A 19543-nucleotide genomic window follows, 5' to 3' on the forward strand; every position below is an offset into this window, starting at 1 on the left:
TCAAACTTAATTTTTCTACGTCTTTAGTAAAATAACACATAAAAATAATAACAAAATTAATAGCTACAATTAAAAATATATCCTCTGAAAAAAAAAGTAGACCTAACCTTTATTTCTCTGGAAATTTAGCAGCCTAAGTGACAGAACTTTAACCGGTATCTAATGTCCTTTCGGTTAGACTGAAACATTGCATTGTAAAATTTAAGGATATAATGTATTCTAACAGTCACAAAGAACTTCAAATTAACAGTTTTGTTTCTGCACAGTATTCTTGTGGAAACCCAGGAACCTTTCTGAATCTTTCGGAAATCGGAAAAAGGATAACTCTGGCCTCTTTCTCTTACTGTTGCTACAGTTTATAGCACTACAAACGTCTCCTCCTTGTCCCATATTATTATTCCAATTATTATATTTTAGCCATTAACATTTTCATTATAACCAATAACGAACATTTCACAAGCATCAATGTGAAATACGCAACGAGCTAGCACTCGATAGAAATACGACACAGTCCAAAGTCGACCATGGACAGTCTATTATTTCTAGTTGCTAACCGCTTGGAGCGCTTTATCACGAGGTTTGCAAAAAAACACCTCAAGCTTCGCGACTGTATATAGTAGACTATGCTGAAATGTTATCGTCAATAATATAACTCTAGATAGAATATTACATTCTGATGCCAGGGCATGTTCTCCATTATAATCTAGCTATATTATTACATGTAATACTTTTCCATACAGGAAAATATTTTCCATACTCCATTCTCTTAAACATTTAAAAAATCTTTACCGTTTATTCTAAAAACAACCTTATTCAAACTAATTGTGATGCCCCATTTCGATTACTGTGATTCTTTGTTAACAAACCTAACCATAAACCTAGACGAAATATTGCAACGTGTTCATAATGCGTTATATGATTTGTCTGTAATATTAGACAATTTTGTCATGTTGATGTTACACCATCTTTCAAACTACTCTCGTGGGTTCGTCTGAGGGAAAGAAGACTCATTCATTCTCTGTCACTTCTATGCAAAATTCTACATATTTCTATTCCAAATTATCTGGTATCACGGTTTCAGTTCTTCACAACATCTCGTAATAGCATCAATCGCTTCCTTCCATTCCTCGTCACAGAACGTCTTTATACTCATCTACCTTCACCATGATATCATCTAGCGTCTGGAATTCTTTACCTAGTGAAGTCAGAAATTGCCGGGCATTATCACAATTTAAAGCTAAATTATTGCATGAACACGAGTTTTAATAAGTTGCTAGATATTAAGCTTTGTATCTCAATGTAATAAATTTGCATAATTATTTGAATTGTATTATATATTATTAACTCTCTTTTATATTTATAGTATGTAAGTATAACGGTTCTGACTAAGCTTAAATAATGCCGACAACAGTTCACTTTCTGCATGTTGCCAGATTGCCATAAATAAAATATTCAATGTCTGGGTTTTTTACGTATTCCACTTTTCCGATTTTCCGTATTCTTAATTTTCGTTTAAACACCAGATTGCTACAGTAAATAACGAAATATGTTTTTATATGTACTAAAAGCTAAAATATGCAATAACCCCTTAAATATGCATATATTAATATATGCATTATAAAATCTTGACCTTTGGTTACAAATAACTTGTAATGCATAGTAGCATGTGATTTGCAACTAAGGAATAAAACATGCAAATATGCTAAAATCCGCCACCTAATTATTACTGTACTTAATTAAGAAATCGTTTTGAAGAAGAGATAATGTCACTTAAAAAAAAAAAACTTTCAGGCTATTGGTGGAGGTAGTTTCACGCTGCATGTTGTTGCTCCTCACGATGCTCAACTGTAATACCTGGATGGCTCGAAATCGAAAATCGAAAAAAAGAGGAGAATTGGGAGGACAAATTTAAAAGGTACGCAAAACGCGTCCTTGCAAGGGGTTGGGGGCTGTAAGAAACTAAATATGTGAGCTCCAAGCCTGTTGGCCACTAGTCTCACTCCGGGTTACGCTGCTCCACTGAAGGAGCTCTAGAAAATTTTGAAGGGGAAAACCGAAAATGGACGTAACCTCTTAGGTACCATATACGCACCTAGATGGCTCAATGTGATTTGCATTTTATACCCCAGAGCCGTCCACCCACAAAGAGAGCGAAACAAATCGAACATTCGTTAAAAACCGAAATCCTCAAGACGCAAAACTCTTCCGTCTTGAGGATTTCGGTATGTATGAAGGCCCATCATTTCCATTTTTCCAACCGGTTCACAGTGTGTAAAAACGCAAATCTAGCTAGACAAAATGAACAACTTCTCTGCATTCCAACGGTTTGTTATGAAACTTTATACAGATCTTACAGGTAGCACAAAGTTTTTTGTACATAAACTGTCATTACGTGTAAGAATAATTACCCCTTTATAGGAGTGATTTTAGAAAAAAATTAACAACTTCTCTCAATTCCAACGGATTTTTTATGACGCTCTGTGTGCAGGAGTTACAGACGGTATATATTTTAGGCATAGAAACTCTGATTACGTTTGTGTAAGAGAAAATATCCGTTTGTAGGGGTGAATTTAGACAAAATGAATAAATTCTTTCCTATATTACAGATTTTCATGAAACTTTATTGCAGACGTTACAAGTTACATATTTTTGTCTACAAACTATGATTAATCCTCTGATTCAGGTTTTGGCTAATATGTACCTCTATTATCAGGCAGTACATCTCATTTGACGATATGTGTCGGAGGAAGAACAATTGTTTGTATGCATCTGAAGTCTGACTAGTGTATCATGTAGCTAATCGGCGATGTATCCAATGAAGTGGGTAAGAAACTGGCCACTCTACCACATTATCTCCTGGCTTAGTTGCCTCACAAGTGGTGCTTTTTGGTATCACCTGTGAGGTTCAGACCTGTCTTCGGACAGTTGACTAAACAACAACAATAACTACTTATGATTACATTTGTATAAGAGAATCTGTCCTTCATTGGAGGTAAAATTAGAAAAAGTAGTTATTTCTGTCCTATATAACAGATTTTTACAAAATTTTGTATAGGAATTGCAGAGAACACAGATTATTTTTTTGTAAAAATATTGATTACATAAGAGCAATTACCTTTTATAGAGGTTGATTTTACAGAAAAGAAATAACTTCACTCTTACATAACAGATTTTTATAAAACATTGTACGGAAGTTAGAAGCAGCATATATTTTTTGTATGCAAAGTATATTTACGGTTCCATAAGAGGAACTACTCCTTTATAGAGGGTGCATTTACATAAAAGTAATAACTTCTCTCCTGCGTAACAGATTTTTATGACATTTAGTACACTAGTTACGAGTAGCATATATTTTTCGTGTACAAACTCCCAACTCTGATTATTCTTATATTTTACCTGTAACTCTTGTACAAAGTTTCATACAAATAGCTACATTATACAGAAGGAGGTTGTTAATTTTATCTCAATTTACCACGACTATTACACTCTTACTACGTCATACTACTTTTGAGCAATAAAACGGTACGGAAGGACGTATTTCAACCAATCATGGCTACTTATCGCACAATCTTATCGCGTCCCTAGCATTTGTTTAATTTTATCGCTTCCCTAGCATTTGTTTAATTTTATCGTGTCCCTAGCATTTGTTTCTTTGTTTGCCAACATTTGAAACTGCGCTGGTCTGGACGTTAATATATATATATATATATATATATATATATATATATATATATATATATATATATATATATATATATAAAATTACAAACCACTCCAGTCGATGCACAGCAGTTTCAAATATGACTCGCATTGGCATTCAAGAACAAGAATTAATAAAAATCACTGATCATACCTATGCATCTTCTGAAATCCGATTTACAAATAAATGAAGAGCACCATTCGGAAATCCTGAATAAGTTGAATACACCATGTAGGCCTAAATCAACGAGTTCCACTTCTATTACGCAAACGTCCAATATAACATCAATTGAACCACCGACCACATTCAAATTTGAAAATTGTACATTCAATAATTATTCCTTTTAAAATTATTCATGTTTATTTTTTGTCATCGTCGTTAATTAAAACTTTTCTAACACTTGTGATATTAGTTAGGTTATGTTATAGCTTCTGCTATATGATATTATGGATAGTCACGTATCAGAGATTGTTTAATATTAAGATTTATTGAAAATCATCTGTCAAGTGACGTTGATTATTGGGATTCGGATAATTGAAGTGGAATGTTGCATTTTAATAAAAATGAAACTGAATCAACAAAGCCTTCTTGACTAGTAACATTGCCATCGTGTATAATAGATCGAGAACTCGAAGAGAAGGCATTGCTCACTACTGCCATCTAGCATGCATCTAGCGTAATATTTGTAATGTTGAGATGGTACAATAATACATTTGAAGACAGTTGTATTTTCGTAAGTCAATTAATATTTTATTGTATTGGAGTACTTCGTTACTTCTGATCTTTATATACTTTCTTCTAATCGTGTAATAGTCAATTAAATCCCACTCGAGTTTTGATTTTCTCTAGATAAATCAAAACGTCTAGTGAGATTACTGTTGATTTATTTCAGTAGGTTATTTTACGACGCTTTATCAACAGCTTAGGTTATTTAGCGTCTGAATGAGATGAAGGTAATAATGCCGGTGAAATGAGTCCGGGGTCCAGCACCGAAAGTTACCCAGCATTTGCTCATATTGGGTTGAGGGAAAACCCCGGAAAAAACCTCAACCAGGTAACTTGCCCCAACCGGGAATCGAACCCGGGCCACCTGGTTTCGCGGCCAGACGTGCTAACCGTTACTCCACAGGTGTGGACGATTACTGTTGATAAAGTGATAGAAATATTATCAGACTTTTTAGACAACAGGTCTTTTCTGTCATCTTCTTCCGATATATATATAATTATTTACAAATTTACATGAAAATCTTATTTTTGTATCTTTAATAATAATTGAAATATCATATTAGAATTTACGTGAAATGAAAGCTATATCGTAATAACTTAGTTTATATTAGTTACACAGTACGTAGGTAGTGTTGTTCTTATGTGTATTTCATAGTTTTGTAATATCATTGATTTTCGAAATAAAACGACACACGTAATATCAATATAAACAAGCTCACTGATGACATAAGAGAACAAACATGCATGGTAAAATCTGTGTTTACTCCCGTTATGGTCCATATATACGAGGGTTGGCAAATTCTAAAAACTTTCCTGCGAGTTTGTCGTCCCTGACAATTAAAGCCCGGATTTCTAAACAAAATGCATATTCTTTTCCACACTTTTAAAGGTAAGCAGAAAGGTTATACTTCGTAAGACACACCTAAATAAGCAATTTTAACTATGTTTGTTAGTGCTTATAAATGCATATTTCGCAGGAAAACATTTTTGCTTATTTATTTTACGAATTTTAACTAAAACAGCATATTTTACCCAAAGCTGTAATTTTAAAAGTGAATATTTCACTCCTAGCTGTCATTTATCACTGATTCCCTTTTTTATTGGCTAATAAAAAATTAATTTCAGTCGAATGCGAAAGAAAGCAATGCTAGGATATGACCCAGGATGTTGTCAAATAATACTGCGTAGTTCTAATTAGGAGAAAACATTGTGATTCCCCGCCAAGTCTCTGTTACTAGGCAGGTCAATCGATTATCGCACTTATCGGAATGATGTCATGTGCATGGATGGTGAATCCCCGAGTTCCAAGCTGCAGTGTGCAAGTTGTGCAACACGCGTTGGTTCAATAAGGTGTTTGTGATTGCTTGCTGTTATAGTTAAAGAATGCCACTCACAAAAACCTCTCAATCAGCATTCTACGAAACAAACAATTTATCATCACATTTCCGTGTATTCGTTTTTGCTTATTTTCACCTTTTTTCGTGCTTATTTCGCTGTTTCCGTGTATTCATTTTTGGTTATTTTTCCATTTTTCGTGCTTATTTGCTTGCTTATTTTACTATTTGATTGTGCTTAGAAATCCGGGCTTTACTGATAATAATCCTGCTGTCTATTTTGTACACATCGCGCAAATAAAAAACTTCCTTTTCCCAGCACTCGTTTTCTAGTATTTATATTGTGTGTGCATATCCGATCGAATGTTTTCTTGAAAGGAACAAAATGTAGGCAGAAGAATTCGGACTTGTACAATATTTTCAGTCTTAAAATTAATCTGAGCAGTAGCTCCCTAACTACCAAATTGGAGTTTGCAGTCGCGCAAGTAGATACTTCCTTATGGAAATAACATTTATAGCTATGTGAAATCCGCCTCACAATCAAGATTTCGACGATGAACTGCAGTACGTAACGACCAGAACGGTTTAATGGTTATTTCCTCTGCGTGAGGGAAATTTTCTTATCAAAATCGTTGCCATTTTCAAACGTGTTTGTTGGTGGTTTTAAGGCTGGATATGGTCTGAACAGTAGGGAGCCGCTATCTGATCCAACACGTCGTATTCACCCTCTACCCACCCTTACCGCGATCTGCTGCGGGATTATGCAGATGAAGCGCAAGTCTTTACAGAGTTCTTCAGCAGACCACTGATGTGGCCCAGAGTAATTTGTCCTCTCAACAATATCACTGTACACCGCTACGTCGCTGCGGTGCGGTGTTTCAATTGGATTTTGTGATATTGCTGAGAAAACTTCGTTAACACAGATAGAAGAAGGAAATTAAACGCTATATACGAGTACGTATAAACAATTATCTAATAACTTATATATAAATAAGTTACGGGCCACCGGCTTAGCTCAGCCGGCAGCAAGTTTGATTGCTGTTCCGGATTAGCGCTCGGACCTGTGTTCGATTCCTGCTTGGGCTGATTACCTGGTTGGGTATTTTCAGAGGTTTTTCCCAACCGTAAGGCGAATGTCAGGTAATCTACGGCGAATCCTCGGTCTTATCTCGCCAAATACCACCTCGCTATCACCAATTCCAGCGTGGTTCAATAACCAAGTAAAAAGTAAGGTGAAACTACCTTAAAAACTTGATTTGCAACGCTTACACTTTTTCTTAGTATTTATACCAATTTCTTTTCTTTATTCCTTACTTTCGTTATATTTCTCTCTTTGTCAGTTTCTGTTTCTACTTTCTCTTGTTTAACCGTTTACACATTTCTATTTATTTATATATTTTGATACTTTTCTCTGTTACTATTCCCCTCTTTGCCAAAAAGAATCCGTAGTTTCTTTCCGTTGGTTCTCAAGAATAATTTAGTGCAGTCGCTCTTGATGCTTCATTTTGATTACGGACCTTAACATGAGACTGACAGACTACAGCATGTTCATAATGCATGTGTTCGATTTATTTGCAACGTCCGTAGATCTGACCGTATCACACCTTCACTAAATATGCTGTCCTGGGTCCGTTTCATACAGCGAAGAACTATTCACTCTCTCACGTTACTCTTCAATATTCTTCAGAACTCTAACCCTAGTTACTCAGCTTTTCGTTTTCAACATTTGTCCTCATATCACGAAATAGATACACGATTACACCACCATATCACGCTCTCCATTCTTAAGCACAGAACATCCTTCTACACTTCATCTTTCATCGTCTCTGCAGCTCATCTCTAGAACGCTCTACCACAACATGTCAGGGGCTGTCGGACATTATCCAGTTTCAAAAATAAACTAAAATTGCAATTTTTCAATTCAGATTCCTTCTCTCTGCGATAGTTTTGCAAAAAATATATAGGCTACATTTCTTTTTCTTCCTTTCCCCTTTTTTGTTCTCTTGATCACCAGATGAATTTATTATCATACCCTTTTCAATGTGGATATTATTTAATTTTCGTTTTTTTCTTCCTTTTTATTATTATTTTATTACATTTCATTTAGTTGTATTCTTCCTTACGTTTTCCCTATAACCTATTTATACTGAGTTGCTTTTATTATATTCCAATCTTCAGAACTATATTTTACATCCATTTGTTCTATTATGGTATTATTTTTATGTAGTTTAGTATCGATTTTGTTATGCTATTACTATTATTTTTTTGTAATATGTTAGTATTCTGTTCTTTAACTTTTTGTAAAATTTTCACTGTTTGTATACTTTGTGACCTGGTAGAGTGTAAGAGAAGGCCCTGTGGCCTTATCTCTGCCAGTATAAATGAATAAATTATTATTATTTGTTTTTCTCTCTGAACGCTTCTTTCTCTTCTTCTACGCTTCTTCTTTCATTTATACATTTCCATAGTTTCTCATTCTTTTACTTTAATTTCTATACTTTCAATTTCCGACTACCTACCTATCTCCTCTGTGATCTACCCATTCATTTTTCATTTCGTCCATACGCCCCCAATTTTGCTATTTATGCATTTGATTTCCTTATACATAAACCTGGGTTTTAAAAACAATTCCTGTCTTTCTTACTTTCACAATTTCTTTTTTTTTCCCCAGTTTACTTCCTTATTGTTACTGCCATTATTTAATTTCATTCCTATTTCTTCGCCCGATTATTATTCTTATTATTGACCAATTCATTCACAAATGTGAATAATGTTATTCTCTCTATTGAATCCGCCTGTCTTTCTTCTTACCAGTCAATTCAGGACTTGTTATAGATTAACTTCTTTATATGTCTTAATTACTAGCTTCTTCATTCTCCATGTTTCTTTGTTTCCCTTTATTTCTATAATAAGAGGAGGAGGAGCTCAATCGTCCTTGGCATTAGGCGTCGACCCAATGCTTCGTTGTTGCTGAATGCGTGGTACTGGATTTTCAACACGATGTGTATCGAGGCTTGTTACAAATAATTTCCTTCCATTCGATTTAAATCTGCGCCCGTCAGCCGATCACGGCTCCGCTTTCAGTCGAGTGGCGCTATAATCGGGATTTACATTGAACGGAAAACCTTTATGACAGCTTTTCGGTCTTTGTTTCACACGGCGTGAATGAAATGTTGTTTATCCCATTTAGGTCAAAGGATAATAAGGAGCTAGCATAATTTGGAACAGCAAAGGGATCAAATTTCATCACAGATCGTCTATGACGACGGCAAGCTCAGTTGTAATGAAGCTAAACTAGTCGTGTACTCAAGAAATAGTACAGAATTGAAAAAGAACAAAAATTAGATCTGCTTGTAGCGAAAAATTAGATCTGCTTGTAGCGAATACATTTCCATCAACAGTTGAAATCTGCTTGTGGCGAACACTTCCACAATCAAAAGTTTGTGTCTGTTTGTAGCTGATATTTCGTTTTACAGTTTCTACAGTTTCCTTGAGATAACTTTTGAATGAGATAAATAAGTGATTATGCATTCAATAGTGTGAAATTATTGGTGTCTTTGGAACAGCGTTGTGGTTCCATTCCTAATTTTCTCAAATGATGATTTTTCAACAAGGCAGTAGAAATGGATACCGAGCAGATGCTGCGATATTATTAGGAAACAGAGCAGCTGCAGTGAACATTTCATTAAATGATTAATTATTTAATGTGAATGAGATAATTGGTAATTACTTCACTTACATTTTTTTAGAGAATTTATTCAGTGATATGATACGCCATCAACAGCGCAATAGTAGCACGAGCGTAATTGAAAAAATAATTGCGAATGAGAATCTATGCCACAGCAGTTATTTTATACGAGTACAAAAATATCACGTGACCTGCCCGAACCCACCTCATTGCTGTTCAATGATATGATATGGCAATAATATACTCATAGCAATGGTAGAATGAGAATGGCAAAGGGAACCTCCAGTACATTGTGGAAGTAAGCAGGTTTGTCCACCACAAATCTCAGATGCTCTACAGAGAACTGAACTGCTGTATGTTATGTGAGTTTATGGACAAATATATTACGGCATACATGTATTTGCTTAAAAGATATAAGTGTAGTTTATGAATACAGACAAATATTTTAACATTGCAATACACCTCCCTTCATCTTTTCTCTTTATATCTTTCTTTTCTTCTGTCTTTCATTGTTTCTCACTTTCCTTCTCCCCATAAGTCTCTTCTGTTATGAATAACTGTAAAATCCTCAAACGATTTGGGAAAACATGGGAATTTCACTTGGAGCAAGTAAACAGATAGGTTTGGAAGTAAATCCCGAAAAGATAAAGTATATGATATGTCTCGCGATTAAATATTGTACGAAATGGAAATATAAAAATTGGAAATTTATCCTTTGAAGAGGTGAAAAAATTCAAGTATGTTGGAGCAACAGTAACAAATATAAATGACACTCGGGAGGAGATTAAACGCAGAATAAATATGGGAATAATATAATTGAACAAGTAAATACATTTAAATTTTTAGGATCATCAATATCATATATTAAAGAGGTAGATATTGGAAATAAAGTTGAAATGTTTTCAAAAATATGCGGAACAATTAAAAGAACTTTAAAAACTAAAATAAGTAAGAAAAGATACGATGATAAAATTTTATAAAACTATGGCAGTTCCTGCAGCTCTATATAGTAGTGAAACTTGGACAATGACAAGTAGAGATAAAAGTAGACTATAGGCAGCAGAAATGAGGTTTTTAGGATCAGTTCTGGGAGTCACTAAAAGGGACAGAATCAGAAATGAAGACATAAGAAATCAATTACAGATTTTTAGCCTAAATGAAGGAATAGACCATCATAGACAAAAATGGCTAGATCACGTAGACAGAATGGATGAGAGAAGATACCCAAAGAAAATATTAAATTATATACCAGAAGGGAAACGAAACATAGGAAGACCAAAAAAACGATGGAAAGACCAATGAACTAATAATTTGGAGCGCGCAACAAGCCTTTGTAGGGCTTAATGCATGAAGAAGAAGAAGATAAATATGGGAAATACCTGTTATTACTAGAGCCCGGAATTTTAGGTGCTAAAAGTTAAAATTGTTCCTCGCTATAGTTTACAAACAGAAGCCATGACCCTACTTCTTTGAAATGTCATTCTTGTCATTCAGTATTTTTCTTTTGGTACCGTTAAATGTCTTTAATCCTCTTAAACACAACTTACAAATTAGCGCACGGTTCAGAAGATCCATTACCCAGTCCTTGTGACTCTGTTGTCTATGATTATATATCGGACTCTTGTGAACTAGGCTTCAAACTCTCCTCGCGGGCACCACATCTATTCATCTACATTCAGTGTCATTCTTAATGTTTAGCATATAAAATTCCGAGCTCTAGTTATTACTCGGTTGAGAAGCTTTTACATCCAGTCTGCTCTCAAAAAACTGAAAGTTAGAATTTATAAAACAGTTATATTACCGGTTGTTCTGTATAGTTGTGGAACTTGGACTCCCACTTTGAGAGAGGAACAGAGGTTAAGGATATTCGAGATCAAGGTGCTTAGAAAAAAAAATATATATATGCCTTGACATACGATATGTTTGCAGAAAATTCGGAAAGACTTTTTTGATAAGAATATAATTTTGTTAATTTTTTTTTACATACCAGGTTGCTGTTCAACACCATCGATATGCCACATTTATAACTTTGGGAATATATACTTGTTTTTACTCAATTGAGGACGGAGTGTGTAATTTATATCCGTAATGTGTCTTAACAGTTATTTTATATCATCATTTCTCATAAATATGCCATTTTTAATCAGCTTTCACTATTGTACATATTTGTTATAATTTTACATTTCTAATTTTGACTTGAAAAGATTTCTGTTAGATGCCATTTACATAGGATTTTTTTTGTATTTTATTATTAATTTATAAACTTTACTTCTCAGAATATTTATATTGATAAGCAACTGTATTAAATGCAGAAAGTTTACAGAGGGTCCAAAAGCAAAATTTTAGTATGGAAGGTACAATGTAGTGCAGTAAAAATATAGCTACAATAAGGATTTAAATTTGTCTCGTTGTAAAGATATTTATTAATTGTATGTCTCTTAAACCTTTGAGTACCACTAATACAAGTCTAACACATAAATGTCTTGGTAATACGTACCAGGCGGAATTGGAGGGGGTTCCTCGGGCACCCGGTATTCCACAACTTGCATCACAGGAAAACCATGCATTTTCTAGTTCTGGCAAATGTCTCACATCACATTAGAATTCATCACAATATTCATTGGTCCCTCGTTCACATCACTTTACATTGTCACGTCACGTTCAACGACGCAACATAAAAAGACGAAGTTACGAATTCTGCTTCGTTCTCAGTCTACTCCTGAACTGGAAGAGTACGAAAGAAAACACAACCTTCGAGTTAAAAAACTGTCAGTTTAGCTTTAACTTCCAACGAATATTAATTAGGCAGTTGGTGCACTTATACTACGATAAATAAAATTATTTGTGTTGCCTGACTTTATCTAGTTTAAATTAAGATAAATGTTAATTCAAACTCCAGAAAATAAGCAGACGGTGAGCTTATACGAGTACATACCCGTAATGGGAAAACACTGAAATTGAAATGACAGGAAAAACCAGAGAATTGGAATAAAATCTGCGTCACACTTGCTTTCTCATAAGTAGACCTATACAGGGTTGTTTCCGATCTCTGATAACGAATTTGAATGACATCATGTGCTTCAGGATTCACACGACAGCTGAACTATGGCGCGAGATGACAGACCAGTAGTGAGTGATCTCATAGTCAGAATGTACGGCGACTCACAGCAGAAATTCCCAAGAAAATCGACCCTTTTTGAGAGGAGTACATAACAACCCTTTCTGATGCAAAGTACAGTTAAGTGAAAATAAAAGAAGCCTGCAATAAACGAGGTTTCGTTATTTCCAAGAAAGGCATCTTCTGTATACTTATTAAGATGGTAAAGCTCGAAAGGAATTAATTTGTATCATCTCGTGGGGTGCGGCGACTTGTGACGGGGATGGATTTGCTTGCTTTTTCCACTCTGGAATTAATCCCATCCAAGCTTTGCCAGTCTTATTAGATACACTCAAGATGCCTTTCTTGGAAAGAAGGAAACCACGTTTTTTTTGCAGGATCCTATGATTTTCACGTAACTGTACTCGGCATCGGAAAGGGTTGTTATGTATCCCTCCCAAAAAGGCTCGAATTCTTTGGCATTGCTACTGTGATACACCGTGCACTCTGATTATGAAATCACTCACTACTGGTCTGTCACCTCTTGCCGCAATTCAGCTGTCGGTGTGATTCCTGACGCACGTGACGTCATTCAAATTCGTTATCAGAGATCGGAAACAACTCTGTATATCACGGATAGAACCCCGGTTCCTTTAATGAAAAGTCGTCAACTGACTAAGATATAACTTTTACTATAATAATAATAATAATAATAATAATAATAATAATAATAATAATAATAATAATAATAATAATAATAATAATAACTTCTGAGAAGCTGAAAGAAAAGATTTCTGCATTGCGATATAAATCAGATATTATATGAATCTTAGCAGTTTCAATTCGAATTTGAGGCGTCTGGCGTAGCTCAGTCGGCTAAGGCGCCTGTTTGCCGATCCTAATAGCGCTTTGGCGTGGGTAATTGATTCCCGCTTGGGCCGATTACCTGGTTGGTTTTTTTCCGAGGTTTTTCCCAAACGTAAGGTAAATGCCAGGTAATCTATGACGAATCCTCGGCCTCATTCCGCCAAATATCATCTCGCTATCACCATTCTCTTCGACGCTAAATAAACTCACAATTTATACAATGTCGTTAAATAACCAAGTAGAAGTAAAAAAATTCAGATGTTCAAGCCTAACAACTGCGGAAATGAGATTTCTAAGAAGGACCACAAAAGGAATGAACTAATTACAAAAGAAATGAAAATTACACCTATTTATGAACATCTCAACCACTATAGACAAAATGGCTTAACCATGTCAATAGGATGGACCGTTCCAGACTCCCAAGACAAATTCTCCGCTATATACCATATGGAAGACGATCTTTGGGACGCTCCCTAAAAAGATATGGACGGAGACCGTAACAGGCCACTGGGCCTAATACCTGCAAGGACGACGATGATGATGATGATTATTATTATCATTAATATAATAGATCTACGTACAGTATGGCAGTACATAATAATTTACGAACAATACAGTTTAACTTATATATTATATTCATAAAGAGTAATAGGCCTACATCGAATTCTGTTATTATTTCTATGAAAACCTATAAGGGCTTCAAAGAGAAATTTACAGTCTATTTAAAAAAAAAAAAAAAGAAAGAAAAAAAAAAAAGAAAGAAAAAAAAAAAAAGAATGTACGTATTTCCTTTTAGCTCTTTCTTTCGTTTTCCATCTTCTAAAGCGATACGAATGTGATAAGCTGTTGAAAACATTTGATCAATGTACTTCTTAAGCGTACTTATAATCCAAGTTGTTTATTTGTTTATTATTATTTTTGTTCTCTACATAGTTAGAGTGTGCCGGTAATGCAATCCTATGCAGAAAGAAGTGTAGCTACAAAACAAACGAGATTTAATTTCCGTCACATGCAAACTAATTACAATGGGACGCATTTCAAAGTCTGGCAACCAAGTGAACAGTAATTAAGAAAGTTGCATGCACAAATAAATTACACATTTTGTGAGTAAACTATGTTTTCGTTTAACATACGTGCAGAGCATGTAGCTTACATACATCCCATTATTGTTTATCTTCACATACCGGCATTCGCAAAATACACCAACATTTTAATTGAATAGTTAAACATTCATTTGATTTCCGTCTTAATTAAATTGTCTTGGTAACGTATTTACGCTTCATGTAACTATGCAACTCTTTTCATTTCCTGCACTCTACATTTTTCAGTTCAGGTTCTGTGCAACCAAAATCACTTCATACATTACAAACATTAAAAATGTTCATTATTTTCAGTTTAATTGCAAGATATAATGAAATCAGTATTCTGAATAAAATAAGAATGCTTAAGTATTTTCACTTTCAGATGTGAAAACTGAAATATTTTGGTTTTTTCCCTAGATTGCCAATTAGTTTACTTGGAAATCATAACGTTATTTCATTTCGAGAATAATCTATTATCATAAAAGTTCGATTAACAGACTTTACCATAAATATGTAGGGTCATTCGCAAAAAAATTAAAAGTCGCATAATTTTGTTAGAAGGATATTTGCATGAAAATAATAATATAGTTTTGTTCATAAAATAATGGGGTTTATTTTCACAAAAAATAAATTATGTTTCAATTCTTGCGATATTGTTACTATGGCAAATAAAATAAGGAAACATAAATTCAAGCAAATATTTGGCTAATTAATGAGTCTATAAAATAATAATAATAATAGTTATTATTATTATTATTATTATTATTATTATTATTATTATTATTATTATTATTATTATTATAGATTAGATTTCGATTCACTTTAAAACACTTTAAATATGTTTATTATTATTATTATTATTATTATTATTATTATTATTGTTTGTTTGAGTTGGTTATTTAACGACACTGTATCAACTACTCGGTTATTTAGCGTCGATGGAATTGGTGATTTCGAGACGGTATTTTCCGAGATGAGGCCGAGAATTCGCCATAGATTATCTGACATTCGTCTTACGGGTGGGGGGAAAACCTCGGAAAAAATTCAACCAGGTAATCAGCCCAAGCGAAAATCGAACCTTCGCCTAAGCGCGACCCTGGATCAGCAGGCAAGCGTCTTACAAGAAAACATTCTCATAGGGGGCAGATAAAAAATGTTAATTTATTTTCTTTCAGCATATTAATAATATCAGAAGAAGTGCTTATACAAATTTTGGCCATTCGTCCGCATTTATGAGGGCCGTAAAAATTAATTCGCCAGGTGCCGTTAACAGGAAGAAAACACAATTTCATCGGGAAATTATATTGTAACAGACACAGCAATTATTGAACTATTTTTCAACATATTCCCTACCATAATTGAGACATTTGTCCTATCATGGAATCGACAAAGAGATGCAGACAGCTGTCAAACGCTGGTTCCGAATCCAGGCAGCTGACTTCTACGACACAAGGATACAAAAACTAATCCCATAGTATGACAAATGTCTCAATTCCAGTGGGGCATATGTTGACAAATAGCGCAACATTTGCTGTACCTGTTTCAATAAATATTTCCATGCAATTGTGATTTTTCTGTAAACGGCTCCAGGAAAATCACTTTCTCGACGGTCTCGTAATTGCGGTCGAGTGACCAAAATTTGTATAAGCACTTCTTTTGACATTATTAACATGGTGAAAGAAAAAAAAATTAACTATTTTTTATCTAACCGCATCAGAATATTTGCTTGTTAGCCGAATGAGCTACGCCGGTGGCTTATTGTTGTTATTATTATTATTATTATTATTATTATTATTATTATTATTATTATTATTATTATTATTATTATGTAAATTCATGCCAGAAAATAATGGCTTTGCCTCTACAAATGTGAGGTGCTCTTATTCAGTGTAACTATGAATGTAAGAGAAATCGTTACAGAATGCTGAGAAGATTCAGAAATTTAGATGGATTCAGGTAAGTACCCTGCAATAATTTGCCGTCACTGTATCGTGGAAGCTTGTAAAAGAATTTGAAGAGACCGGTTCCATGCCAAAGGAAGGGAGTATATTTTTCAACTGTTTTCTATTTAAACTGTGGATTCAGATAAATGCTTTCAACGGTTCCTTTAACGATCAATGTATGGAAAATAAAAGATAGTTTAGGTACATATTCCATTCATGTTTCATCACATTCAATTAAATTTTCTGAATAATTAATTTAGCATTTTCATTTGGTGAGGTATATAAAATTAAGTCATACATCGTACAGAAATTTAAATCGGATTAGATACATAATTGTTTAGGTAACGAAAATAGTGATTGGCTATCGATGCCTCTACATAAGACAACTTAAACTCTCTGAAGTAAGGGCATTTACAAGATCGTTACCCTCGATGACAGGATGATGAATGAAGAAGATTACTAATGGAATTGAGCACGGTTCTAGAACACTAAATTTAGGATATTTTAGAAAGCGAACTGAAATATTAATACAGAAGCATTATAACCTTGTAGTTAGAATTAAATTAATACTGGTTTCCTCACTTTACAAACGTAATAAGGCATACCAAACTGTCATACTTTGTGCTGCATTTTTAAATATTTCAACGATTTTTCAAATGAAGAGAAAAATTGGAGTTTTAAATAGATATCATATTGAAGTAATGTTCACTTTCATCTTATTTCAAACATTTATTATGCTAAAGAGTCACGTCTATTTCTGTATATGCACATTTATTATAAGCCTAGACGGTTCTAAAACGTTAAGAAAATACGAGTACAAAATGAAGGAAATTACGATAATTAAAATGTACAAAATATCAGTATGTACAAATATTTGAAATATATTCTTGCAGAGGTGTCTCTTTTTAAGCATTAATAAAAATAACCAATATAATTTGCATGTAAATTTATGTATTGCTAAGCACATTTTTAATTTATAGCAATTAAGTTAAGATAATGAAATTTGAGCTAATATATGAAGTTTAACGAACTACATTGTACTTAAAAGTTATCTACTATTTTCTTCACAATTAATTTTGGAATTAAAAGCGGAAATTTTATTATCCTCTCTATTAAAGATAATTAAATAAAAATATGAGGACAGTAGATACATTTTATAGTCTCATGTAAATGTAATAGAATGCTGAATTTTTTTCCGATGATTATTTATGAATTTGAAATATTTAATTTCAGAATAGTATGATGTAATCTATAGGGTAAAGGTTGGTAATATTGTGATACTAATAATATTATGATAGTTCATTTTGAGAATTTTTTTACAATTTGACTGAGCGAGATGAAGATCGGTTTTTCGCGTCAACATATTAAGGGAATGTTCGTGGACAAGTTCCTGTAGAAAACCGGTTCCTCTCTCGCTCAGTAAATTGTAAAAAATTCTCAAAATGTACTATTATAATATTATTAGTATCACAATATAACCCACCTTTACCTTAACATTAAAAATGATCAGGAAGTTAGAAATAGTACTATATTTGTTTTATGCGCGCGTATGAAAGTAAGAGTACAAAGGAATGAGAATTTGTGTGAGAGGGAAAGAGGGAGCGAGAAAGATAAATAGAAAGAGTAAAACAAACAAAAAATAGCATTCAAAATTAACAAAGTGAACCATAATAAATTAGTTAACACAACACCAAATTGAATACGTAAGTCAATCAGATTAGGCCTAATTAGGATTATTTTCGATTAATATTATATTTATATACAAAAATTTATCATTCATATAGCTGTAATTTTATTATAAAATCAGAATTTATTACCTACATGCATAATATTCAAGTAAATGTAGTAGTTCCACAGTCTACTATATACAGTCACGAAACTTGAGAAACAATAGACCGTGACGGTACTATTTTTCATTGCCTGTAATGAGGCGATATTAGCGATCCTAGTGGTGAGCAACTATCTAATGTTTGCATATTTACTACGTATTGAGCTTCGCGACTGTATATACTAGACTGTGGTAGCACCACATAAATTTTGAAATATATTTCTTCTATATGTTTATGCAAATGCAAGGCGCAGATTAAACAAAGAGACAAGTCTCCAAAATGAATAAAATAAACTATAATCTATGAAACATCACATTATAGAAATAATTCAAGTAGAATAATTAAATTGCTATGCAAGTAATTATTAGCAAATAACTTCTAAGACGATAAAATATATAAATTTATTTTTGGGCTACATACTTAATACTATTAAAGTCATCTAAGTACTATCACACAAATTGAAAAAAAAATTACCTCTATACGTTAGGCACAGTAAATAAGGGAGCACAAAAAATTCAAAATTAACAAATTGACCATAATTATCTAATTTGTAGAACATCACATTAAATAAAAATAATAAAATTTAATTCTGATTAATTAATTATTCATAGATAATTAAAGTATGACGATGAAATAAATATATATCTTCATAATACGTGTAAAGTTATCTATTATCTTTAAGCTCATTTAAATTTACGAGCACAAAAGACAGAAAAAATTAAAAAGAAACGTCTTTAAGATGGGCAACATTTGCTAAAAGCAACTACTTTAGAGGACACATTACATAATTATTAATTCCAAAGAGAATTTCTGTCCGATTAATATTAATAATTGTAGATATGAAATATATATTTTCTGTATGACGAAAGAATTATTCCTGTAAACAAACTATTAAATTCGCGTATTATCATATAGGTTCTGAAGTATTACATCTACATTCTAAATTTAATAATTATTAAACAAACAAAAATATGTTTATAAAATGAGTCTAACTATGATTAGAAAACTTATAAAAAATCTGTATTAGTTATCACAAGAACAATGCATGGACTAAATAATTAAATTCACCTTCGATTAATATCCAAGAATATGTAACACAGAACAAACTGGCGATAAACTAGGTGTATGTGTATGCAGCTTAATTTTAAATGATGTTCTTAAAATCTGCTACATTTATCACGATTTCATCATTATCAAAATGTGTATACAAAATCTCTTCAACGTGTACTACGCAAACATATTTACACGACATGTCCTCTTCCCTTTAAGCTACAATA

General features: G+C 33.2%; 1 protein-coding gene across 6 annotated transcripts in view; it reads right to left on the minus strand.

The window, feature by feature from the left end:
• LOC138702179 (uncharacterized) overlaps window positions 1-19543 on the minus strand; it is a 181929-nt gene that overhangs the window by 138034 nt on the left and 24352 nt on the right. For 3 of the 6 annotated variants that reach the window (XM_069829806.1, XM_069829801.1, XM_069829810.1), the window contains exon 2: window positions 11946-12172. The exons of 2 other annotated variants lie outside the window; for them this stretch is intronic. In XM_069829806.1, the coding sequence (XP_069685907.1) occupies window positions 11946-12015 (70 nt within the window). In that variant the 5' untranslated portion in view covers window positions 12016-12172. Of the gene's footprint in view, window positions 1-11945; window positions 12173-19334; window positions 19539-19543 lie in introns of those variants that run through there. One more of the 6 variants, XM_069829812.1, reaches the window with a different exon arrangement.

The sequence above is a fragment of the Periplaneta americana genome, chromosome 1, assembly GCF_040183065.1.
Source record: "Periplaneta americana isolate PAMFEO1 chromosome 1, P.americana_PAMFEO1_priV1, whole genome shotgun sequence".
Classification (NCBI taxonomy): Eukaryota; Metazoa; Arthropoda; class Insecta; order Blattodea; family Blattidae; genus Periplaneta; species Periplaneta americana.